This window comes from Mercenaria mercenaria, chromosome 9 (assembly GCF_021730395.1).
Source record: "Mercenaria mercenaria strain notata chromosome 9, MADL_Memer_1, whole genome shotgun sequence".
Lineage (NCBI taxonomy): Eukaryota > Metazoa > Mollusca > Bivalvia > Venerida > Veneridae > Mercenaria > Mercenaria mercenaria.
In genome coordinates, this window is record NC_069369.1 from 80,717,724 (window position 1) to 80,745,239 (window position 27,516).

The window sequence follows — 27,516 nt, forward strand, 5'->3', positions numbered from 1 at the left end:
GCAGCAACCTAACAGAATATTTGTGAAACTGACTCATCAAGGTGTATTCTCGGCCAGGTGTGAATGTTTTCTATGTTATCAAAGGTGATCACTTTTTTCTACCTTTTCAGAATTTGTACGACCATACCTGGAGGGATATTTTTAATTTGTTGTCTTTTGTATGGACAGTTGTTTTTTCTTTAATTAGATGACATTATTATGTTGTCTTATCTCCAGACAATGTTTTTATTTCAATCTGTGAAATAAATTACAGGTTTGTGGTTTGTTTCCTTTGATTTTTATGAAGGAACAAAAATATTTGAATTGATTAACATGCTTGTGTCGTTTCAAATGTGTCTCTATTTTTATTTTGTGTCTAATACTTAATTGTTTTTTTGTCGAGCCCACTTGCAGAAGAGAAGATATAGTCATCCAAATGGCTCTTCAGTGTATGTGCATACATCCGTGCGTGCGTGCATCCAAACATGTGTGTGGAGGTCAAATGTCATGCCAGATCTTGTCCGGCCAATAACTTTGAAATGCATTGAGGAATCTTGTTTAAATTTGGCATGAATGTTTAACTCAGTGAGATGGAGTGGCTAACCCAAGGTTCCTATTTTAAAGGTCAAGGTCACAGTTAGGGGTCAGAAGTCATTAGAGGTTGTCCAGGCCATAACTTTGATAAGTATGGAGCAGTGTTTGTTTTCTTTGGCGTAAATGTTCACCTCTATGAGAGTGTTATGCGCAAACCTCGGGTCCCTATCTCAAAGGTCAAGGTAACACTTAGGGGTCAAAGGTCATTTTAGAGTTTGTCTTGGCTGTAACTCTGCAATGCATAAAGCAATTTTATTTTTATTTGCCATAAATATTTGCCTCAATGAGACAGAGTGTCGCCTGTAACTGTTAGTCCTTTTGACATATGGCAGGCCCAGCAATTTGCCCATGGGCATCTAGTATTTCCAATAAGTTACTGTCTGCTGGAGTATTGGGCTGGAGCACCAGTCCTGGGCTCACTCTAGCAGTTCATGTGGTCGTTGGCAATTTTCCACATCCCCCACCCCCTACCCCGCTGATGTTTTCTATGTTTGGATCACTGGGAATCCTGGGTAACTCAAGTATTTGTTATGACACTGCCCTAAATGTAATTATTATAAAGAAACTAAATCTATGGTTGCTTACTTAAAAAAAACAACAGTTGTTTGCAATTTATTTGAATTAAAAACCTGTTACAAAGTTACAATGATGATTTAAAAATATGTAGTTTTTGTTTGCTTGAACTAGATCTATACGGTTACAAAAAAAAAAAAAAAAAAAAAAAGAATAGAAAAATTGTTGAAATGATCTTGCTTTGTCTGGACTGAATGCTATCAAAGTTTCAAAAATTGTCACACTTTTTTTTATGAGACATACCTTTTATTTATACCATTAATTGAAATTGAACATAATATGACATTTGAATTATGTATATGTCTCGCCAAATATAATTTTCAGATAGCCACCAGCAATTATTTTTGCTATGTCATTTAGAATATAAAATTTAGTATACAGATTTTATGAAATAGAAAATCTAATTTGATAATTAAAGATATTAAACCACAATCAAAAAAACTTTTATTGATTTTAACCTTTTTTTAGATTTTTTTTAAGGCATTGACCTCCAGATTTTGGCTAAAAAATGATATTTCTTTCAAATTGAAGTTTGGTCATATTATGAACTTTTGTTTCTAAACTATTCTAAAAAATAATGCCAAAATCAAGAAAAAAGGATGACTGCATCGGGAATCGAACCTGGACCACCATGGCAATGAAGAAGTTTTCCACTGTTGTTACCAATACTGCTATGGAGGATTTAGTGTTTAATATGCGTTAAATATAGATATCTGTAATTGAGGCAGTTTACCTCAAAATAAAGCGTTATAAACGCTTTTCAATTTTCAATGTAAAAAGTAGTAAAAATAACAAATTCTCATGTGTTTCGGTAACATATAGTCTGTCAGTAATTTAGTTTCAAAGCATTCTTAAGAAATGTAGCATTCATTTCCAGATATCTAAATAAAAAGCTTTCTTTTTTTGTTGTCCAAAGATCTGGAGGCCAGTGCCTTTAACCTTATACTGTTTGATTCATGTATTCTGTAATAAGGATTTTCCTTGATTTTTTTTTATTACCGGACAATATAATTGCTGAAACACAGCATTCTGTAAATAGTAAGATTAAAAAAGTTAATTAATTAATTAATTATATCAGTTTTGAATTAATGACTTAAAAGACAAGAGATTTCTGTGGTAAAATTTATAATACCATAAAACTGAGATACAGATTTTATGAAACAGACATTGGGAATCTGGTGCAGATTACATTATATTTAAAAAAAAAAAAAACAGCTTCTCATGATATATATGAATGAAACAGTGATCTCTTTCTTCTTCAAATCTTTATATCAACTGACATAATATATAAATCATATAATTTATTTTCAAATATGGTAATTCATTGCTGAAAGCTGAATTGAAATTCTTGATGAATTACTACAAATTTGTTGATAAGTGAAACAAGGAAACTTAAGATATTAAAATATTGATGACAGTCATCAATAATGAATTTTTCCAATTTGTTGTCCATCAATACTATGTGACTCTATTTGTAAATTAACCTTAGGGGAAAAGTATAGTCAGTATGGGATAACTTGACAATAAGTTTGTTATTTATATTATTTATGAATGTGCTGGCAATAACATCTACCAAATGGATAAATTGGTAAAAGATTTTATTGAAAATTAACCAGAAATAAATACAGAAAGCTTGACATAAATTTCTAAAAGGATTTATAAACAGATAGGAATATTTTCAATAGTGTTCATGTGCTTGTCCATATATGTTCTGCTTGTCTAAATGTGTCAATATTGTTGTCATCCATGGACTATAATATGAAGACTGTGTATATGTTGTCAGGATGTTATTATTATTAGTAAGTGAAATTTGTGAGTAAATTGAATTAGGGGATAATAAGTATACAAATGTTACATGTTAACAGAGTTGATTCAATTACTTGAAGCTAAAAGTGAAATAATAATTCAATTCAGCTATTTCATGGATATTGGAACTTTGGAATACAGGTAATAGGTAGGTTTTTGTTTAGCAAAACTAGGAGAAAATTATCTACAGTCTTCGTTTAAATATCTTGAAAGAGAAGAATTGATTGATAATATATAGAGAAAAAAATCTGAGTGTATCTTTTATTTGTCTCACCATTAACAAAAAAGCATCTCAGTGACCTTGACAGTTGACTGCTCCATGCCTTTTGATAGTGTAGTGTAATGAATCATGTTAAAGTTGGCCTGTATGCAAGATTTTGTAAATATTTATTTACTGATTAAGGAGACATTCAGCTAATAATTATTTTTGACCAATCATACATCTCTGGTACAGTCAAAGGAAGACACTAGAACCATACCCAGAGTGACAGATATACAGTACATGTATCAGTTAGTGTAGTCAAAAAGAACGAGTGACCTGTTGCAGTTTCATGTCAAGGCAGTGTGGAGAGCCAGTGTCCCAACTGCTCTGGTCCAGTTCTAAAAGCAAAACTCAAATCTAAACCAAGCTGTACCACTCAAAGGTCTTTTGATATATGATTATATTAATCTATACTTTATAGCAGATTTTGTGCTGGGACAACTTGATGGAATCAAGAGACAATAGCCATATAAGGTTATTAATGGTGTTAGTTTATGATTTATTCAGGTGCATCCTGATACCATATGATTACTTATTCATGTGTTCTGTTATAGAAGACTGGATCAGAATTCCAGGAATGGGTCATGGATGAATTAGATAAAGCAACTTTGCTGGCTGAAATAGTTTTCAAATAAACAACATGTTGATGTCACATTTCCATGTCACAAGTATTTACCTTAATCAAAGATATAAGATTTCATTATCTTTATAATCTTGTTATTGGATATCTAAAAAAATCTATTTGTAACCAAATGGTTTAATAAAATACAAAATAAATATCATTTGATAGGGGATACTTAATAATGTGTGTACGTTTCTAGGTCATCTTCTCCATTTGTAACCAACAAAAAGAGTGACTGCATTCATTTGTACCACTGTAACACTAAATTACTGTAGCAGTCAAGAAACAATTGGACATTCATGTGGTATATAGTATAAAGGTTGAGCCTCTGGCTCCCCACAAAGATTTTGCAGGCTTGAATCCTGGTGAAAAAAAAATTCTATTTTTAGATTTTCAATATTTTAGGTATTTTTGTAGCCCGCCCGCTTAGCTCAGTAGGTAAGAGCGTTGGTCTACGGATCGAGGGGTCGTGAGTTCGATCCTCGGGCGGGGTGTATGTTCTCCGTGACTATTTGATAAACGACATTGTGTCTGAAATCATTAGTCCTCCACCTCTAATTCATGTGGGGAAGTTGGCAGTTACTTGCGGAGAACAGGTTTGTACTGTTGAAAAACGGCGTTAAACCCAAAACAAACAAACAAAGGTATTTTTGTAACTTTTTTATTATTAGTCCTATGTAAAAAGTAAACACATTTTCCTGTGGTAACATGTGTCGGTAAGACATTTTTTTGTATTCATTTTTAGTGTATCTCTAATACTAGAGATTTGTATATTTACCGCGTCCCTCATCCTGGGTACATGTATTAGTATTATGCCGCGAAAGCCCAGGATGAAGTACTCCAAAGATGAGTAAAAAAAACATTTTTTTAAGTATTAAGTTTGTTTTTAGCTCACCTGTCACAAAGTGACAAGGTGAGCTTTTGTGATCGCGCGGTGTCCGTCGTCCGTCCGTCCGTGCGTGCGTGCGTCCGTAAACTTTTGCTTGTGACCACTCTAGAGGTCACATTTTTCATGGGATCTTTATGAAAGTTGGTCAGAATGTTCATCTTGATGATATCTAGGTCAAGTTCGAAACTGGGTCACGTGCCTTCAAAAACTAGGTCAGTAGGTCTAAAAATAGAAAAACCTTGTGACCTCTCTAGAGGCCATATATTTTTCAAGATCTTCATGAAAATTGGTCAGATTGTTCACCTTGATGATATCTAGGTCAAGTTTGAAACTGGGTTACGTGCCTTCAAAAACTAGGTCAGTAGGTCTAAAAATAGAAAAACCTTGTGACCTCTCTAGAGGCCATATATTTCATGAGATCTTCATGAAAATTAGTCAGAGCGTTCACCTTGATGATATCTAGGTCAAGTTCGAAACTGGGTCACGTGCCCTCAAAAACTAGGTCAGTAGGTCAAATAATAGAAAAACCTTTTGACCTCTCTAAAGGCCATATTTTTGATGGGATCTGTATGAAAGTTAGTCTGAATGTTCGTCTTGATGATATCTAGGTCAAGTTCGAAACTGGGTCAAGTGCGGTCAAAAACTAGGTCAGTAGGTCTAAAAATAGAAAAACCTTGTGACCTCTCTAGAGGCCATATATTTCATGAGATCTTCATGAAAATTGGTCAGAATGTTCACCTTGATGATATCTAGGTCAAGTTCCAAAGTGGGTCACGTGCCATCAAAAACTAGGTCAGTAGGTCAAATAATATTTGTGACCTCTCTAGAGGCCATATTTTTTACGGGATCTGTATGAAAGTTGGTCAGAATGTTCATCTTGATGATATCTAGGTCAAGTTCCAAAGTGGGTCACGTGCCTTCAAAAACTAGGTCAGTAGGTCAAATAATAGAAAAACCTTGTGACCTCTCTAAAGGCCATATTTTTCATGGGATCTGTATGAAAATTGGTCTGAATGTTCATCTTGATGATATCTAGGTCAAGTTCGAAACAGGGTCATGTGCGGTCAAAAACTAGGTCAGTAGGTCTAAAAATAGAAAAACCTTGTGACCTCTCTAGAGGCCATACTTGTGAATGGATCTCCATAAAAATTGGTCAGAATGTTCACCTTGATGATATCTAGGTCAAATTTGAAACTGGGTCACGTGCCTTAAAAAACTAGGTCAGTAGGTCAAATAATAAAAAAACCTTGTGACCTCTCTAGAGGCCATACTTTTTATGGGATCTGTATGAAAGTTGGTCTGAATGTTCATCTTGATGATATCTAGGTCAAGTTTGAAACTGGGTCAACTGCGGTCAAAAACTAGGTCAGTAGGTCTAAAATTATTAAAATCTTTTGACTTCTCTAGAGACCATATTTTTCAATGGATCTTCATGAAAATTGATCTGAATGTTCACCTTGATGATATCTAGGTCAGTTTCGAAACTGGGTCACTTGCGGTCAGAAACTAGGCCAGTAGGTATAAAAATAGAAAAACCTTGTGACCTCTCTAGAGGCCATATTTTTCGTGAGATCTTCATGAAAATTAGTGAGAATGTTCACCTTGATGATATCTAGGTAAAGTTCAAAACAGGGTCATGTACCTTCGAAAACTAGGTCAATAGGTCAAATAATAGAAAAACCTTGTGACCTCTCTAGAGACCATATTTTTCAATGGATCTTCATGAAAATTGGTCAGAATTTTTATCTTGATTATATCTAGGTCAAGTTCAAAACTGAGTCACATGGGCTCGAAAACAAGGTCACTATGTCAAATAATATAAAAAACGACGTCATACTCAAAACTGGGTCATGTGGGAAGAGGTGAGCGATTCAGGACCATCATGGTCCTCTTGTATGTTTTATATTATTCTAAGTATTTTTAAAATTTCTTATGGTTGCCATTCTTCTGTGAAAGACTGTATTGTGGGGGTATAATTAAGTAACTCCTGTGACAGTTCAAGTCATTGTAGAAACAATGTTTTACCAGTTGAAATAGAATGAAAATATAGAAAAATACAAGAAAAAAATATGTCTGCGATACCTGTAAAAATCTTCATTATGGAATTGGCAAAACTAAGGCAGATAAGTGCTACAGGAAATTTAGTTCTAATGTCAGTTGTGAATGATACAGGCAATGCTGCAGGTACAAGAATGTAGAACAATGTAGGTACATCACTGTCGACAGATAGTTTGACAGGCTAGCATGTACTTACAAATCCATTATCATTCTTGCTCATTAACCTGTGGTCTGAGAAGGTCAGTGCTATCATAACTCACTAACTAGCTTCATCTGCACAATAATATATCACTGTTTCAATTATCACATGGGTAGAAAGTCAGCACACAAGGATAGAAAGGTGGCATGCTTTTTTTTTAGCTCACCTGTCACAAAGTGACAAGGTGAGCTTTTGTGATCGCGCGGTGTCCGTCGTCCGTCGTCCGTCCGTGCGTGCATGCGTCCGTCCGTAAACTTTTGCTTGTGACCACTCTAGAGGTCACATTTTTCATGGAATCTTTATGAAAGTTGGTCAGAATGTTCATCTTGATGATATCTAGGTCAAGTTCGAAACTGGGTCACGTGCCGTCAAAAACTAGGTCAGTAGGTCTAAAAATAGAAAAACCTTGTGACCTCTCTAGAGGCCATATATTTCATAAGATCTTCATGAAAATTGGTCAGAATGTTCACCTTGATGATATCTAGGTCAAGTTTGAAACTGGGTCACGTGCCGTCAAAAACTAGGTCAGTAGGTCTAAAAATAGAAAAAACCTTGTGACCTCTCTAGAGGCCATATATTTCACAAGATCTTCATGAAAATTGGTCAGAACGTTCACCTTGATGATATCTAGGTCAAGTTCGAAACTGGGTCACGTGCCATTAAAAACTAGGTCAGTAGGTCAAATAATAGAAAAACATTGTGACCTCTCTAAAGGCCATATATTTCATGGGATCTGTATGAAAGTTGGTCTGAATGTTCACCTTGATGATATATAGGTCAAGTTCGAAACTGGGTTACGTGCGGTCAAAAACTAGGTCAGTAGGTCTAAAAATAGAAAAACCTTGTGACCTCTCTAGAGGCCATATATTTCATGAGATCTTCATGAAAATTGGTCAGAATGTTCACCTTGATGATATCTAAGTCAGATTCAAAAATGGGTGAAGTGTCGTCAAAAACTAGGTCAGTAGGTCAAATAATAGAAAAACCTTATGACCTCTTTAGAGGCCATATTTTTCATGGGATCTGTATGAAAGTTGGTCTGAATGTTCATCTTGATGATATCTAGGTCAAATTCGAAAGTGGGTCACGTGCCATCAAAAACTAGGTCAGTAGGTCAAATAATAGAAAAACCTTGTGAGCTCACTAAAGGCCATATTTTTCATGGGATCTGTATGAAAATTGGTCTGAATGTTCATCTTGATAATATCTAGATCAAGTTCGAAAGAGGGTCATGTGGGGTCAAAAACTAGGTCAGTAGGTCTAAAAATAGAAAAACCTTGTGACCTCTCTAGAGGCCATAGTTTTGAATGGATCTCCATAAAAATTGGTCAGAATGTTCACCTTGATGATATCTAGGTCAAGTTTGAAACTGGGTCACGTGCCTTAAAAAATTAGGTCAGTAGGTCAAATAATAAAAAAACGTTGTGACCTCTCTAGAGGCCATACTTTTCATGGGGTCTGTATGAAAGTTGGTCTGAATGTTCATCTTGATGATATCTAGGTCAAGTTTGAAACTGGGTCAACTGCGGTCAAAAACTAGGTCAGTAGATCTAAAATTATTAAAATCTTTTGACCTCTCTAGAGGCCATATTTTTCAATGGATCTTCATGAAAATTGATCTGAAAGTTCACCTTGATGATATGTAGGTCAGTTTCGAAACTGGGTCACGTGCGGTCAAAAACTAGGCCAGTAGGTATAAAAATAGAAAAACCTTGTGACCTCTCTAGAGGCCATATTTTTCATGAGATCTTCATGAAAATTAGGGAGAATATTCACCTTGATGATATCTAGGTAAAGTTTAAAACAGGGTCACGTACCTTCGAAAACTAGGTCAATAGGTCAAATAATAGAATTGTGACCTCTCTAGAGACCATATTTTTCAATGGATCTTCATGAAAATTGGTCAGAATTTTTATCTTGATAATATCTAGTTCAATTTATTTTAATGAATTTTGGTCAGAATGATTGCCTTGATGAAATCTAGGTCAGCTTCGAATATGGGTTATCTAGGGTCAAAAAGTAGGTCATTAGGTCAAATCAAAGAAAAACCTTGTGTATGCGATAGAGGCTATATTTAATTGATCTTCATGAAATTCAGTCAGGATGATTGCCTTGATAAAATCTTGGTCAAGTTTGAATATGGGTCATCTTGGGTCAAAAATTAGGTCACTAGGTCAAATCAAAGAAAAACCTTGCGCATGCAATAGAGGCTGTATTTTTCAATTGATCTTTATGAAATTTGGTCAGAATTATTGCCTTGATAAAATCTAGGTAGAGTTTGAATATGGGTCATCTGGGGTCAAAAACTAGGTCATTAGGTCAAATAAAAGAAATACTTGTGTTTGCTCCAATTTTAATGATACTTGGTCAGAATATTTTTTTCCATGCAATCACTAGGTCTATGTTTACACTGTTATGGTGTATTATGGTGTGTTTCTCAGGTGAGCGACCCAGGGCCATCTTGGCCCTCTTGTTTCAAAAACATTTTGCACTGACTTCTTGTTCTTAAATTTGAATGAAATCTTCCGTGTCTCACTTTCCCTGATAGAAAATATTTATTTCCTTTTAAAAGCAGTAATAGACCAAAAAGCAACTTATATGACATTGTGTATTGTTGTGTCACTCAGCACAGTCATACATGTATGAATAAAGAGTGTTACAAGTCTGCCCTCTCAGGACCTTCAATCCTTTGATTTTAATTGTTAGTTAAGATAATTGCAAATCAGTTTAATTTTGGGCATTGTGGATAATTAATTTGGTTTAATTTTCAAACGTTTAGTTTCTGTGAATAAAATTTCTTGTTGTAGGCCAATAAAGTCTGTACATGGCCTTATATATTAACTACAGTCTAACCTGTCAATATAGACTAGTCCTGGGCTGTGTAAAATAGGTGGCATCTAATAAAACATGAAATGAAAGGGTTTGAACGTATAAGGAAAGAGGACATATGACCGCTCAAGGATGGGTATATAGTTATGGTCTTCCGTAAAGGTTTGGCTATAAATTGATTTAACTTTTTATTGCATACAAGAATCGTGCAGCTCGCATAAAAACATTAATGGAAAAGACAAAAAAATAGCATTTTCTTCCCTCAGTCAGGTTACCTGTATTATATCCCAGATATTCCTGAGAATTTGCCTCTAGTTTGAATAGCTTTCTGTCATTATATTCTCAAAGATATATAAAAGTGCTCCTATCTACACACAAGCTTATGTTTTATTATATCAGCTCAGACTTGTTTAATAATGTTGAAATGTGGGAAAGTAGAAATAATGAGCACTTGCTTGGATCTGGAGCAGGATATTTATATTGTTAAATGAGGCACTGTGTTAAAAAGACATCTATATTTTTTTATGGAACCAACTCTAACATCATTTTTCTCTTTAAACATAAAAAGGATAAATAATTTCTACAGACAATTAGTCTCACTGGAATTGTGATATTTGTGATATTGAGCATATGCCTGAAGTTTTGTTCAAGTTGCAGCTGTTTTATGTTTGCACTTTACTTGAGAGAATTGTACAGTTTTCTAAGATAAAAGAGTGCCAATATTTATGAAATGTTGCAGAGTATGCAGTGTGAAATGTAGTAGAAAAACATTTTCCTGGATTTTACAACAGACTGTAAGTCAGCTATGAGCGTCAAAATGAGGGATAATAATAGAATGTAAGTTGTTGAAACCAGTTTCGAAACTCTAGTATCTGATTGGTTATTTTTGAGTACAGATTTTGAAATTAACTATTCTTAGACTGGTTTCTAACAGGGATTTATAATTTTGGAACCAGAATTTTTTAATTGTTTTGAAAAGGTTTTAGTTTGTGCAAAGACAAAAAGAAGTCTTGGTTGCATGTTAAAAAGTCATGTATATTCCTTTTCCTTGACATGCATCAGCTGTCGTAACTTTAAATTGTTGGTGTCAGAAACTAGTTATTATCTAGTGCAGCTGCACTTATTTTAGCAGCAAAATGCTACCCTTGGTTCACAATTGAGTAAAGATATGGGCACAAAATTTCATGAATCTGGTGAAACAAGGAATTTGTTTAGTTCAGCTTTTTGGTCATAAAATGAATGGAAATTTACATTTTCATTGACATTTAAATTTTGTGGATTGACCTAACAAAAAAGTCTGTTAAAATTAGTCCCCGACATATATATTTTCACAATAGCAGCCTTTTGCCCGAAGTGGTTTCTGTATAGGCATCCTTTAAGGTAAGTTAAACATCAGTATGATTTTCAAAGTCCAAAAAATTGAAATGCTACAATTGTAAGTACAGATATTGTACATAAAACTGTTTCTATAGTAGTCTGCTCTGTTGTTTTATCAATGGAGACTGACTCACCATATTATTAATATACGCCATCTGTTGTAAGATTGTTTCTTTGATGTACCAGTAAGTAATTGTACATGACTGCCAGAATCCTATAAAATAACTCACAACACAGATAATGAAGTTTTATACTCAAATTATCTTACCTGGGGAAACTTAGAAAGTTGTAAAACTTAATGAGAGTCTGGTGGGAAGGTTTGAAAGAGCTAGAAAGTATATCTTGTAAAATACTGGTTGTTGACTTCTATTTTATGAAAGTAACAATTGAAACCAAACTTAAATAGTTTTCACCTATTTCTTTAGGGTTTTATCATCATATTTTTGATCTTTCATCTTTCTTAATTCCAAAACCAAAATACAAGCATGCGGCAAGCTTGTGAGAAGTTTGCCATAAGCTTGCGCAAGCTTACAGCAATCTTAAAAAGATTGCAGCTATGTAATATAATGCTTGCGGCTGCTCGCATAGAAATTAAGTTTGCGGAGAAGTCATGCTTTGCAAGCTTGCAGCGAGCATCCTGCGATCTTAATACTATTTAAGGTTGCGACTAAGCTTGCGATAGAAATTAAGTTTGCAGATAAGTCTTGCTTTGCAAGCTTGCAAGCTTGCAGCGGGCATCCTGCGATACTATTTAAGATTGAAAGATTGCGACTAGCTTGCGATCCTGTAACCTTTTTCAAACTCTTTTAGTTCACTGATACATATAAAAGGGAGGTAATATGTTAAACCATTAAAATTGAACTTTTTATGTGAAAATAAGTTGTTTTAAAAAAATATTGTCCCTGACTGTTAAATCTTTATCTACTGATCACTAAAAATATTGTTTTATGAAAGTGCGAAAGTTTTACAAACTGTGCAGTTTGTCAAATTAAAGGACATATATAATTAAATTTTTAGACTTTTACATTATTAAAACTGTCTAACAAACCTAAGTAAGGTTTAGGGAGACAGTATAGTTTGCAAGCTTGCGCAACCTTGTTATAATTACAAGGTTGCGCGAGACCTGCAAATGATTTAGTCTACACTCATATAAATGTGTTTAAGCTTGCAAGATTGCACAAGCTTGCAACCTTGCTATGATTGTGTAAGTTTGCAAGATTGCGCAAGCTTTAAGACTGTAAGCTTGCGCAAACTTGCAAGGTCGCAATTAAGATTGCTAGGGTTCCAATCGCAAGCATGCGCAAGCTTGCAAGATCTTAAATAGGTCGCAGGAAGCACGCAAATAATTTTGCGCAAACTTAAATTATGGTTGCGATGGTTCCAGTCGCAATCTTGCTGCATGCTTGTTAAGATCGCAACTGCAATCTTGCTGCGACCTTAATGCAATCTTAATTAAGCTCGCCATTTTGGTTTGGGAATTGTGTCCACTTTTCACCATCATAATTTTATTATGTTGCAACATTTCAGTTTTACTTAATTTAATATTAAATGTGTAGCATTATAGCCCATGCAAACACTGTACAGGGGCATGGCTATTTTTTTGAGTCGGCTGAACGATGAAATCGTTTTGACGAGTCCTTGCTATCCAGCGATTCTCTAAGTCTAAATGGACCAAATAACACAGTGAAGGGATGTAGTTCCATTAGATTTCTCAAACTTCAAACAGTTCACTGCATGAATGAAGTTAAGTTGTGTGAATTCCCTTTGCTATGACCAATATACGATGTAATCTGTCATATTTATGACTTGTAATTGTGCAATACTCGAATGTAACTCATTAAGCATAAATGTGCATTTTATGAATTGCGCAGGCTTACAAAGCTTGCGTAACATGCAGCGAAAGACAAAAAATAGTTCCACAGGGCTCCAGATAAGATGCGTATTAGCGTAAATTACGTATAGAAATAATGCAAATACGCATGTCTAATAATTTCTAAGCGTATAAAAACGTATATAAAATAACAGAAATGCACACAATGCTTTTTAAAAAACAAAATCTGAATTGTCTGGATGCGTTAGGTAACATAGCCGATCCCGATCAGCCTTAATTCTCCCACATTGAACGTATACACGCATCGTATGATTTCTATAAACTTTGCGTGAGTTTCTACACACACACATGAATTTTGCAGTCAGTAAACGGATAAATTATCGGAAGAAGAAGCTCTTACTGGTTTGTTTAGTTACTACAGATATTAAAAATGATTTTAATTCTTATTTTTCGAGAAATAAACAAATCGGCGAAACATTAACTTGTATTTTCTTGTAGTTTTTGAAATCGAAAGTAGATCGTCTATGTTTGGCTGCTTTCACGAAACGAAACAATTTTTTTATGAAAAGATTTAAATAAGAGGTAATTTAACCGTAAACTTCAATGTCAGATACTGCCAATTGCTGCTAAATGTGTTTGTATCATCACAATTTGTAAAATATATTGTTGAAAATGGAGAAAAGTGTAATCGTATCAGGATATAATATTTTGGGTAAATTTCGAGCTGTGTTATGAAATTTTAACATTCATGTTACATACATGATAGATATTATTGTAACAGAAATGATTCTAGAATTTATTTTTATTACACCTACATATAATCTATGTCAGACTGGTATTCTAGTCCTGAGGCATGATCTGAAAGTAAAAAGATGAAGTGAAGTCATACTTTGGATATTGTAATACTAGAAAGAATCTAGATCGTAACCTTTCTGGAATTTTGACTGGTTTGGATAATTTGCTTACGATTCTGGTTCGCAAAAAAATGAAACCGTCGCCCATTCTGCTTTTCATGATGACACATGGCTTGATTTTTGCAGTCAGTAAGCGGATAAATTATCCCGAGAAAGAGCTTTTACTGATTTGTTCAATTACTACTGATTTTAAAAATGATTTTATTTCTTATTTTTCGAGAAATAAACAAATCGGCGAAACATTAAATTGTATTTTCTTGTAGTTTTTGAAATCGAAAGTAGATCGTCTATGTTAGAGTGCTTTGACGAAACGAAACAATTTTTTTTATGAAATGATTTAAATAATTTCACCGTAAACTTCAATGTCAGATACTGCCAATTGCTGCTAAACTGTCTTCATATCATCACAATTTGTAAAACATATTGTTGAAACTGGAGATTTTGGCGGTATAATAGAAAGTGTAATCATATCCGGATATAATATTTTGGGTAAATATCGAGCTGCGTTATGAAATTTAAACATTAAAGTAACAGACATGATAGATATTATTGTAACAGAAATGATTCTAGAATTTATTTTTATAATACATACATAGAATCAATATCAGACTTATATTCTAGTGCTGAGGCATGACCTGAAAGTAAAAATATGAAGTGACAGTCATTCATACTTTGAATATTGTAATACTAAAAAGAATCTAGAGGTAATATTTAGAAATTGAAACATAAAATTTTCAGTTAGAAATCGCACCAAAGGCTGTATCAAGGGTCTACATTTTCAAAATTTCCTTGTGGTGATACCCCAAACCCTAATTGCAGGAGGGGGTATCCTCCCACACCCTCCCCCCATATTGCCACTTTACAGTTTGATACATTTGCCCTTTTACCACCTGCCACAATGCCCATTTCAAAATCTGACTGCAGTTCAAAGCGGGAAGGAACAGCCCTCCCCAAACCCACCCTGCTACCGACCACGTAAAAATGGCTCAAACATTTTTCCTGTCTGTCTACATGAATTAAAACGGATAATTGAAAGTACATAGACTTGGGGACTACTGACATGGTTTTGAAGGGGTTAACAGGTCTGAAATAGAATAAATGATGGTTTTAACTAAAAAAGAACTGCATTTATTAATATTGGTTATCTTTTCCGAAATTGGTAGCTAGTCTGAGTAACTTCTCTTAGTTTCGAATGCGCAATTTTCCTGTCAGTGTAAACATTCATGACACTATATATTGACACTCAGCAACATTTACATATCTTTAAACGCAAAAGTAAGTATACTTTAAATTCACATCCCTTATAATATGATTGAACAATACCTAGCGTGTGACACGGTTATTGCCAGGCCCCTTATCTGTAAAATATCTGAACAGTTCTTTCGTCCATCCGTTACAAATTGTATGTGGCAATCTGCGCTATAAAATTTCAATATATAAATTTTCATATTCAAATTTTATCATGTGCGAATATATACCAGCCGATAATTGCCTGTTTTGGTAATGCCGGAGGCAAATGTTTACTGGAAAAATATTTATAGTCATGGGCAGTATCTTAGTGTCACCTGTCAAATTGTAGTTTGTACTTTCAACATTTTTATTTTTGCAAACCACTCTTCAATTTTAGAGAAATACATTGGGTTTAAATACTTGTATAATGTCAATCAAAGTTTTACTAGGCATCGATTGAATGTCCATTTCATCTATTGTAACAAAATCTCTGTTCAGTTGGGGAAAAAAACTAAAACCAAACTGAAACTGGTAGACTATACTACCAGTACATCAATCATTAGCCGACTCTCAGGCCCTTCAGGCCTTTGATTAGCTTTTGTATTTCTTCAATAGATTTTAGTAACCCTTACCATACTGGACAGGATTCTGCTTTTGTGATCATGGTCTGCACTGTTCGCTATTCAGTCAGTAAATTCTAGTAAAAACCCCTTCAGATGATAAATGGTACTTCCCAAAATGGAATATGGACCAGTCCATTATAGAAATTTAGCATGGTAAGGGTAAAAACTTTAGATATTGAGTCTTACTATCCTGTACTTCACAATAAGTTCTGATAGTAGGGTTGAAATGGTCAGAAATGCACTACATAAACTTCAACAGGACGGTCACTATTTCATAAAGCCCCATGAACAGTTTTGTAAGGGGAGACTACTGCATATGAGCTTGAAAGCAGTGTACAGACTATATACTTAATGGGTTACCAGAAAACATCAGAAATTGTCATGTTGCCATTCTATGTGTTAATTATGCTTCCACTTAGCCTAAATTACACTAATGTCAGCAATTTGTGAGCTATTTTCTTCTAAGGTCTCAATAGTATACATACTTTCTACAAAGTAATGGATGTATGGTGTTTGTATGAGAAAAAAAACAGAAATCTGTGTTTACAGGTGTAGCAGTATTTTTGTTGCAGCAAACCTTTGAATTATATCTTACAATTTGCAAGAAACAAGTGTGGGAACTTCTGTTAATTTGATGCTAATTTAGCATAGCTGAACAAAGCTTGAACTTAATAGTGTATCACCACCTGACCTTGAACTTGTGATTCCAGTATTGATCATGCAATTCCTAATCCATTAGGCCACCAGTCCTCTCTCCAAACTGTTCTCATGAAAAATAATTACAATTTCTTGGAAAATGAAAGATCATTTTAAGATAAAGTTAATCTCTATTTTGATTAATGAAAAACTGAATACTTTAGGGGGTATGATTAAAGTGTTCAAGAGTGTTTATGCCAGTGTCTGCCAAAACTCAGCATGGAGATATTAATTTGGACACTAAAGCTCATCATGTTCACATTCCCGTCAAATCTGGGGTGCACACATTTCCCATTTAGATTAAGTTCTTAGTAAATTAACCTTTCCACAACAACAACCTCTGTGAGATATACCAGCATTGTTTGCTCAAGCAAGGTTACACAGTATAGGCGATTAGGAGAAATAGGTCAGCCTGAAAGAGCATGAATTATTTAAGCTGGAAGAAATGAAATGTTATTGTTGTATTGCATGCTATAGTTCTCAAAATGTATCACAACCTTCACATTGCAGTTGTAGACATTTTACACAAATGTGATACTAACCAGAGCCCAGTTTCTACCAATATATTCCCTGATGTTCTATTAAACTGAATTTTTAATTGGGTACCTAAATTTTATTCAGATTTTTGTCTTTTTACAGACTGAGCCAGCCCATACAGAAGATGCCAGTACATACACAGATGATGAACATGTGCTAGGGTTCCAGCATATTGAAGAACAGGTATTAACCTTTACCCTGCTAAGTTTCTACAATGGACTGGTCCATCATTCAATTTGGGCAGTACCACTTGTTATTCATAGGGGTGTTCACTAAAAATTTACTGACTGAATAGTGGATGTACAGGCTGATCTTGGTCTGCACTTGGTGCAAAGGCAGAATCACTTGCTGCCAGCTGGCTAAAGGTTCAAAGTATGAAAGGTGACCATGTGTTTTAAAAAAATAAAAAGCACTGCAGAAAGTAAAGTCTTGGAGACAGATGTCTCCTGAAATTGTTTTATTTTTGAAAAGATTTAAGATCAATTTTCTTTCCCTTAGGGTATTTCAATGCAGAGAATATCTGCTAGTTTCTGCAGAATTCTGGGGTCAGCTAGGGTCACGTATTTCAACATAAGGTCAATAAAACTCTAGGGTCTAGGCTACCTAACTGACAAGGCTAATGTTGAGATTTAGTGGGGTAGTGTACCATATTTGGCTTTAGCTTTCAGTATTTTGAAACTGGGCTAAAAGGGGTTCCCGACCCCCACACTTTTTTTCAAGATTAAGAAGTCACAAATATGAGAGAGAAATTATGGCTTTAGCACAATTGCTGTTAACTGTAAAACAGAGTTGAAGCTTTGTGTCTTGTATATTACGAACTTATTCGTGGAGTTACATTATTCTTCCCACTCAGAAAATTAGTTACAAAATATTTTCTCTGATAACTGACTGTAAAATAGAAATCATTATTTTGCTTCTGAATGAAGGCTGTTTTATGTAATACATGGAAACAGAAAGGAAGCCAAATCAACAAAATTAGGATATATTACCACTAATGAGGTTTATTACATACATACATGTTTGTGACCAAAGATAAATGATTAAAATAAAAATAGATTGTAATAATCTAATTAAAAAAAACAACAACAATAAATCATGGTTCCAAACACGTCCCATATTAATGAATTTTCTTCATTATTTCAGGCCAGTGAGCTAGTATCTCTATGTTGTAAAGAGGCTGCACTCAAGGTCAAGTTAGAAATGTCTGAAGCACTGCAACAGGAATACAAGGCCACCATCAAGGGGCTGGAGGACAAGCTTGGTAAACTTCTCAAAGGCCAAGGCTCTGAGGTTGCCACGGTGATGCAACAGTTAAAACAAGCTGAACAGGTAAAACAGCAGTTTTATTTATTGAAAAGTATCTTTCATGGCTTCTTAAATACTATGAAATCATTGACATTTGTGGAGGACTAAATAAGTATTTAATGGTTGAGTCAGTCTGCAAAATTAAATTGGAACGCACACAAAATTTCTATTTATTTTATCTTCAACATCTGAAATCAGTGAATTTAAATCCTCATGAAATAGCAATATTGGCCCAAACCACAAAACTTTATGCCCACAGAAATGACTTAACTGTATAAACTAAAACTTAAAATTGTTCATATTTTTCAGCATGTGATTGATGCTATAGAAATTGAAAAGACCATGCGTGATCTGGAGGAAATGGTCAAATTCCAACAACAGGAACTGTCTGGGTTATCAGAGAAGCTTGCAAAATGTCAGCAGGAAAACTCTGGGTTGGTTCAAAAGCTTGCACACTACAGGGGAAAGCTTGACTCTCAAGAACAGTCTCTGGCTTTAACAAGAGATGAACGTGAGGAACTCCTTCAGGTCAAGGTGAGAATAATCTGTACACAGGAAAATATTAATATTTTTTCATTCACAATTGTATATGAGTTTTAAAAGAAGTAAAATTTTTATAGAAATTCTGATGCTGTCAAAACTTTGTATCTCAATATCTCTGTCTAAAAATTTAGCTTAAGTAGAACTTATCATCGGGTCACGGCGAAATATGTATAGAATATATATTTTTTGATGTCTCAAACTAATGATAAGTTGGGACAAATTTGGCTTGTCCTGTTGATTTCGTTTGAACAAAGTTTGACTGAATATCATTTGGCTTAGATTAAGACAAATGTTGACATACAGTGACTCCAATTTTTGATGAGTATGAGATACTGAGTTTCAGCCATCTTGTATTTTTTAGGCACTTCTTTCTTTTCTCTTTAACATTTAAGTCTGTTACAGTGTCAATAAGTTATGAATTATTATTATCATTTTGTCAAATTGATTCATTTTTAATTTAGCCTAAACCACAGGGTAGTGTTTTGAATAATCGTCTTAAACTAGCTGAGATGGGCCAAGGAGCAGTTCGTCAGAGACCTCTAGAACGTGAGGGGTCTCGAGAGCGAATTAACAGCCCAGTAGAATCACCAACGTCACCTGGATCTGTGTCAAACAATAAACTGTCTCTTTCCTTCAATGGTAAAACTATAAACCAGTCAGAAAAACAGGAAACTTCAGAAATGGAAAATGGGAAAGAGGCAGGCGTTCATTTCGAGCAGTTAGAGGCAAATATGGAGTACATAGAACCAGTCAACTATGACAATTTAGAAACTAAACGACCAAGAATTAACAGTATGCCAATGATTGGCACAGGCCGCTCTGGAATTTTCAGTGAAGTCGACAAACTTCAGAGACAGATTCAGGATCTGCAAGAAGAGAATGATGTCCTCAAATTTGAAATGATGCAAAAATGTCATGGGGATTCTGATGCATCTGGATCTGACTCGGAAGACTTAAGACTTGCCGAACTTCGAGAAACATGTGAAAATCTCCGTGAGAGACTGCAAAGTGCTGAGGCCACTGAACGTCAATGTAAAGACCGGTTAAAACTTGCAGAGAAACATATAACAGAACTTGAGCTTGCGGAAACAGTTCTTAGAGATCGTGTCGAAGAAGGCAATACCGACTGTGATAAACTACGAAAACAAATTGTACGTCTGCAGAGAAAAATTCGAGAATTGAAAGACGTCAGCTCTGACAAAGACGCTAATGAACAAGCTCTTCTCGAAAAGGTACACAGTGGATGCTTCATGTTTAGATTTTTGCCAGCATGGAATTGTCGAGTATACACTAACCAGTAGCTTTCATGTTTTCAATGATTTTCGTTTGTTTGAATGTTGCTTTTGTTTTAAGCAGATGTGTGAAAACCATATTTAAACAAGTAAATGCACTTTCTTTGTGGAAAAAATGTCATTTAAATATTGCTTTTCTGCACTAACAGGGTAGAAAACTGTCAAGACATCAATATTTTGAATGGTATGGTTTAATTAAGTGCATTTACTTGATATAAATATCATTATAAATCAGAGAGTTGTGTGACATGACAAAATTCTCTTTTAATCAGATAATCATTTTTTTTTTATTTTGATTTGGTCTATTTTCATCTGATATACCGTATTTTCCCGAATTAAGGCCCCCCCTCTAATTAACGCCCCCCACCCATTTTGGAGGGAAAAAAAGTCAACAAGAACAGGAAAAAAATCACCTACCTCATTTTTATAAGTCCACATAATAAGTAATTTACAGTACTAAAGTCCAATGTATTAAAAATTAAACACACTTTTAAACAGTCCATGTACCGTAAGTCCAAAACATTTGTACTAAGTACGGTACGTAACAGAAAATTAAACGGTAAATACATTTTTGATTTGTTTTTACACCACTCGCGCACACGCTTCCTGCCGACTTTAAACAAACTTGCAGCAATGTGTTTACGATATACCCTTTTCTTCGGCAGTTTTAAGAACTTTTAATTTAAAAACAGGCACAGCAGCATGTCAAACCATTGACATTGTGTATTGCGCAATTAGCTACCCGCATGTACTAAGGAAAATGTTATAGGAGTACACAGCTGTTTGGGTCATGACGTAATGTGAAGTGTCGCGAGCGTGTCAAAAAGCCAGACATGGAATACACGACGTACCGTATTTAAATGCATAAAAGACTCACTGCATTAAATTGGATGCCAAATAATTACGTTTTGGGGGGATTAAACAACACAGAAACACTTTACAGCTAGTTTGAACGATGTTTTTAAGTTTTGTAAAAAAATTTATTTTTTTACCTCAAATAAACGCCCCCTCTTTGGAAAATGTAACGCCCCCGGGGGCGTTAATACGGGAAAATACGGTAGCTCTATTCAGTTGAATGTTTTATATTATTTTTATGGAAAAAAAAGTAAAATTTTTATAATGAAAAGAAAAATTTGGTGAAAAAGTTATACATGTACTTCATTGTGAAGAACAGCTGTCCACGAAAGGAAAAATGACAACATTTTTATTCAAGCCTTGAAATGAGCCGTGCCATGAGAAAACCAACATAGTGGGTTTGCGACCAGCATGGATTCAGACCAGCCTGCGCATCCGCGCAGTCTGGTCAGGCTCCATGCTGTTCGCTTTTAAAGCCTATTGCAATTGGAGAAACTGTTAGTGAACAGCATGGAGTCTGACCAGACTGCGCAGATGCGCAGGCTGGTCTGGATCCATGCTGGTCGCACACCCATTATGTTGGTTTTCTCATGGCACGGCTCAAATAAGCTTTATGAATATATATTTGAATGGCATGAAGTTATTTTCTGTTCTGTCAATGAAAACATCAATAGTATTGTTGCATGCAGCATATATTAAGTTTCCTCCTTTTTTTCCATTCCGGAATGTAAATCCTGTGCATTTTAAACATTATCATTATTTCACAAACATTGCCTGAAGAAAGGAAGAATGCCAGATTTACTTGTAAAACATACTGTATACTGTGAAATCATTCATCTTCATGGGGAACTAATTATCGTGGAGGGGGTCTCTGTGGCTGAGTTGTTAAGGGTTGCTGACTACGAATTGCTTGCCCTTCACCGATGTTGGTTCGAGTCTCACTCTGGACGTTGAATTCTTCATGTGAGGAAGCCATCCAGCTGGCTTACAGAAGGTTGGTGGTTCTACCTGCGGTCTTCCTCCACCACGAAAAGCTGGAAAGTCACCATATGACCTATAATAGTGTCGGTGTGGCGTTAAACTCTTCCCCCCCCCCCCCCCCAACCCAAAAAAAATCCCAACACAAACAAAATACCTTTTGTTTTATCTTGATGATTGGAAAACCTCAAATTCATAAGAAATAACCATTTTCGGCAAAACCATAATGTTTTATATCAAAGAAAGTCAAAGGTTTCACAGTATTTCAGTTCAGTGTTTGTTGTAATTTAAATTGTTTTTAAAGATGCCTTCATGGCAAACCGGTATTGATCTGATACACAGATTTGGTGATACATGTTTCTAACACTTTGATTGTTGTTAATTAGTCTGACAACTTATGTAGTTATTGATTTTATCTGTTTTGTGTTAACAACAAAAGTTTTGATCTGTCGCTAATCAGGTTGTGTCTCACAGTTTTTTCAATGGTAGCATATTTATTTCTTTTATTGGTGCATTTCTGTGCGAGATTTTGAAATGATGAAACTATTTAAGGGAATAATACACAAGGTTTCTTGAGACGTTTAAACAAAGAAGTAATATACAAATGTTTGACAGGTCTTTGATTTTAATGCTGTTTTATTTTATTATTAATCAGTTTGAAGTATTGTGATTAATCAGATTTGTGTCTTGTGAAGTGAAGGGGATTATGTCTGGGATTATTGGATTAGATTTAGAAGTTTTATCAAAGATTTCAAAATATTTGTATTGTTTCACTTTTACTTGTTTAATGTTAATTGATTTTCTGAAGCCTTTGTGCTGTGAAAATGTGATTTGTCTGGATTGAGTGTATATTTATATATTATATTCTTTATATAATGATTGTGTATGTATTTTAGTTTTTCATTTAATTATTATTTTAGCTTGAATGTGTATAATTTTTGCAAGCATGCAAGTTGCTATATTTATAATGGATATTTCCATGAATTATAAGTTTTAAATTTTAGTTGTTTTTTTTTCAGAAGTTTTAATAAGGAGGAAAAATGTGAATTTTGGAATAAGTGACATGTCATACAAGCTGAATAGATTTACATGGATAAGAAAAAAGTTGGAGTAATAAAAGTGTTAAAAGATATTGATGAACAAACTTCAACATTAATGTCAGAATGTGCTAAAATAAATCAATAATTACTGTAAAAAAAAGAAATGGTGTGATTCAGCTCCCTTTAATGGTTATATAGTTACATATTACATAAATTTTTTGCACTTTAGCAAGATCTATTGTGAAGTTCTGTAGTTATTCTAGCTTGAATGAAATCTGTATGCATGGCATGCTAAAGATACTGTTAAGGTAATGTACCAGTAAGGACAATCGGCAACTTCTGTGCGATTAAATACTCGTTCTCCTTATGCAATTTTTGCATCCGTCTGCTGTAACAAAAAATTATTTCTGATAATAATCGCAGAATGCCAAAATTGCATGAACAGAACCTAGCTGATTGTCATTACGGATCTGCTACCTTAAGGCAGATTGATGTTTGGTAACACAGATAATATTTTGAAATGTTTCAGTAACCATTCCTAGTCTATTGTTCATATTGTGTTATTGATTACCATATGTTTGTAACATGTTGCTTATATTCTCATGATGCATACTTTTGTATTATTAAAAGAGAAGTGACATATAGAAAATAAGACAGGATAGAAGTCACTAGATATTCACAGATTTTATAATGTCTAACTACATTTAAAATTCATTTTTACTAATATTGATCTATAGATTGGATACCTAAAATGTGTATAAACTTAAATTTCTGAAGTTTTCAGGGCTCATATTTTGAAAAAAAGGCAATTTTGAACATGTTCCTAATGCTTTTTTGTTTGTTTTCAATTTCAGGTGAAATATTTGGAGGATGCTGAGGCACAACTTTCGAAAAAGGTGACAGAACTTGAAGGAACTAATCACATCTTGAAACAGAGGCTTGATGTGAAGGATGAACTTACGGCTGACGTACAACTTGTCGAGACTTTAACCCTGCAAGTTAAAAACCTGCAAACTGAAAATAATCACCTGGAGTCCAAAATGATTGACCTCGAAGAAAATAATGAACTTTTAAAAGACAACTGGAGGAGAGTTGCTGACGAGGAAGCTAACAGAAGGGAATGTTTAGAGGAAAAGATAAGACTTCTTGAATCAGCGAATAATGATTTGAAAGCAAAACTGAAAGAGAAAGAATCTGATATGGAAGAGAATTCTGGACCATCAATAGCAACAGAAATTCATGATGACACTGTTGAGCAGTTGAATAAAAGAATACAAGAACTTGAAAATGAGTTGCTGAAAGTTAAACTTGATAAAGATGAGAAAATACATTCACTGGAAAATATATTACAGATAGAAGAAACAGATAAAAATAAACTTACAGAAACTGTTTCTGAAATGAAAACAACTGAAAATGATCTGAGACAACAAATAACTAAATTGACTGAAGAAAAAAGTGAAAGTTCAAAAGTGACTGCTTTAGAAAATAATGAAAAGGATGATGCATTATCTGAATTGAAAGTAACTCATGCTAGTTTGTTAGAAAGTTTAGCATCTATGGAGAAAAATGAAGAAAATCTCAAAGAAAAGATCAGTGAAATGGAAAAGGTTCATGAAAAGAAAGTTGCAGTTCTGGAGCATGAAATAGCGGAGTACCAACAACAAGAAGATGACCTGTGTACCAGAATTGAAGAATTCGAGGAAAATGAATCAAAGCTAAATGATAAAATTTCTAAATTTAGTGAAACTGAAATGAACTTCAAGAACAAGATTGAAGAGCTTGAAAACAGAGAAACTAGTCTCACAATAAGATTTTCTCAGAGAGTAGAGGAATTGGAAAGAAATGAAAGTGAAATAACGGAAAAGTTCCAGCTGAAAATTCAAGAGCTTGAAGAACGGGGAGTGGAATTGTCAGAAGAAGTTGAAAAACTTACTAATGAAAATACTGAACTTATTGAAAAGATAAACACACTTGAAAAGCATGAGAAAGAACTATCTGAAAAATCTGAAAGAGCTTTAAGAGATACTTCACCACCTGAACAAGAAAATGTTGAACTTTTGCATGTTGACTCTGATAATGATACAGCACAGTTGGAAATTCATGATAAATATAAAAGTTCTGTTAAGTTGGAATCTCAGGCCAGTGTAAGTGCTCCTGTATGTAATCAAACTTCAAATGCTGAACAACTGCAAAGTGACAATCAAAATTTATTAGATGAAATATCAAAATTAAAATCTGTGATACAAGAAGCTGAAAAAGAAAATAAAAACCTTGAAGATAAATTGAGAAGACAAGAGAAGAAAAGAAAGCGATCAGAAAGAGCAGATAATGTAGATGATTATGATACAATAGCTAGAGAAGTGGTTACATACAAACTTGAGGTTGAACAACTGAGAACAGAAAACACTGATCTTCATGAAAGGCTTATGGAGCTTGATGAATCTGAAAAATGCTTACTTGAAAAAAATGAACAGTTAATGGTTGACATTGAAGAACTTAAAAATTCGAATGGATCTTTGGAGAATGATAATGATGAGCTAAATGCTTTACAAAAGAGAGTACTAGAACTTGAAGACATAGAAAAAACATTAAAAGAAAAATTGGAACAAAATAAAAATGTTAATGATGAAAATGACAATAGTGCATCAAGAGAACTTGTTAAGCAACAGTCTTCAGATTCAGCCTATGAAAGTAGCAGAGACATAGTAAAAGAAACGGCAGACAAAAATGTTGGAACTGGGGATTTCATGGAAGGAGTAATGGGAGGACAAGACCAAGGTAGACGTGTCTCAAGCATGTTTGAGAGGACACAATTTCTTGAGACTGAAAACCAGGAACTTTCTGCAAAACTGAGCACACTTACAGCAACAGATGCACAGGTTAGACAGTTATCAATGAAGGTAAAAGCTCTAGAAGAAAATGAAGATTCATTAATGGAAAGAGTTATGGAATTGGAGGATGAAGAAGATAGGTTGACAAGAGAGTTAAACAAATTAAGGAAGAGTACATCTTCAGTAACTGAGCTTGAGGAAGAGTTGTCTGCCTTGCAAGAGAGTGAACAAGAGCTGAATAGTACAGTTGAAAGTTTAAAGGGTGAAAATATTGCATTGAAGAAAACTATGGAAAACTCTTACAGTGAAAAGGGTGATATTGCAATAAGGCTTGCAGGTGTTCAGAAATTATATGATGATGAGAAGAAGAAGGTTGAATCTTTATTGAAAGGCGAGGAAAGATTGATGAAAAGTGTATCATCAGAGAAGAAAGCTGTGAAAGAAATGGAAGAAGAACTAGCTAACACTCAGGAAAAATTAGAAGAATTGCAAACAGAATATGAAAATAAGCTGTCAGAAAAAGATGAAAGTGAAAAGGTTTTAAAAGAAGAAATGAATAAGTTATACAGAGATAAAGAAATGTGGAAGAAGAAGCTGCAGGAGTATGAGAAATCAAATTCTGAATTGGAAGACGAAATTGAAGCTTGTAAGATATCAGAATCTCGAATGTTTCACAGACATCAGCAGTTAATCACTCAGAATGAGGAATTAGAATTGAAACTGTCAAAACTTGTTAAACTTATACCAGGCGCAGAGGTGGATTCTGTTGACATCATAAGTAAGAAATCAAATAATACTTTAATGGCAGAAAATCCTGAAGTGATTACTGAGAATCCATTGACACAAAGCATTTTTACAGAATCAGAACTTGAACTTATACGAGGTAAAACACCTGATACAGAATTGCTTGGCTCAGTTCCTTTAGATATGCTAAGAAAAATTCAGGATTTTGATAGAAGGGAACAAGAGTACCAATCAAAAATACAAGACATTGAATCAAAAAATTCAAATCTAGTCAAAAAAGTGAAAGTATTGCAAGGCAAGGAAAAAGACTTGAAACATGAAAATAAAGAGCTGCAATTGGAGCTGCTTAAAGGTCGAGAGCTAGATTCAAGTTTACGTGCATCTACTTCTAGTCTTGACATGGACAAATCAGGGTCAGAGGATGGACTGGATATTGATAGTCCAGATGGAGCAGATGACCAGGAAATGTTCGAAACAGAGAAAAAAGCAGATTCTCAGTATGATGAAATGACTCATGAGGAACTGTTGTTAACTGTCAAGCTTCTAGATGAGAAACAAAATCAAGATGCTAGAAAGACAGCAGAGTTTGAGGGATGGCTGAAAGATGTACTAGAACAGATGGGAAGCCTGCTTACATCAGAATCACTGGGCACATTCATGCAGAATGTTGAGTCATTGAAAACAACTGTTCAAAGACAGGTAAGATGTTTTCTGCATTATGTAGTGTACAATTACAATGTATATATAATGCATGATATTATTGTGATTTTTAGGAAGAGGTTGTTAGTGGGTAAATTGTCACAGAAATTGTAATGTATGTAGCACTGCACATGTCACTTTTATAACACTGGCATTTATCTTAATGTTTCTACAAATAAGGGGACTTGCAGATAATATTTACTGATAAAT

At 34.4% G+C, this 27,516-nt stretch overlaps 1 protein-coding gene across 6 annotated transcripts in view; it reads left to right on the plus strand.

Annotated features, from left to right (window-relative positions):
* The window catches only part of LOC123547584 (centrosomal protein of 290 kDa-like), a 113,148-nt gene that overhangs the window by 47,733 nt on the left and 37,899 nt on the right, over nt 1-27,516 (plus strand). For 5 of the 6 annotated variants that reach the window (XM_053551852.1, XM_053551854.1, XM_053551855.1 and 2 more), the window contains 5 exons: nt 17,122-17,202; nt 18,163-18,348; nt 18,634-18,858; nt 19,329-20,099; nt 23,887-27,306. In XM_053551852.1, the coding sequence (XP_053407827.1) occupies nt 17,122-17,202; nt 18,163-18,348; nt 18,634-18,858; nt 19,329-20,099; nt 23,887-27,306 (4,683 nt within the window). The remainder of the gene's footprint in view (nt 1-17,121; nt 17,203-18,162; nt 18,349-18,633; nt 18,859-19,328; nt 20,100-23,886; nt 27,307-27,516) is intronic. The other variant, XM_053551856.1, reaches the window with a different exon arrangement.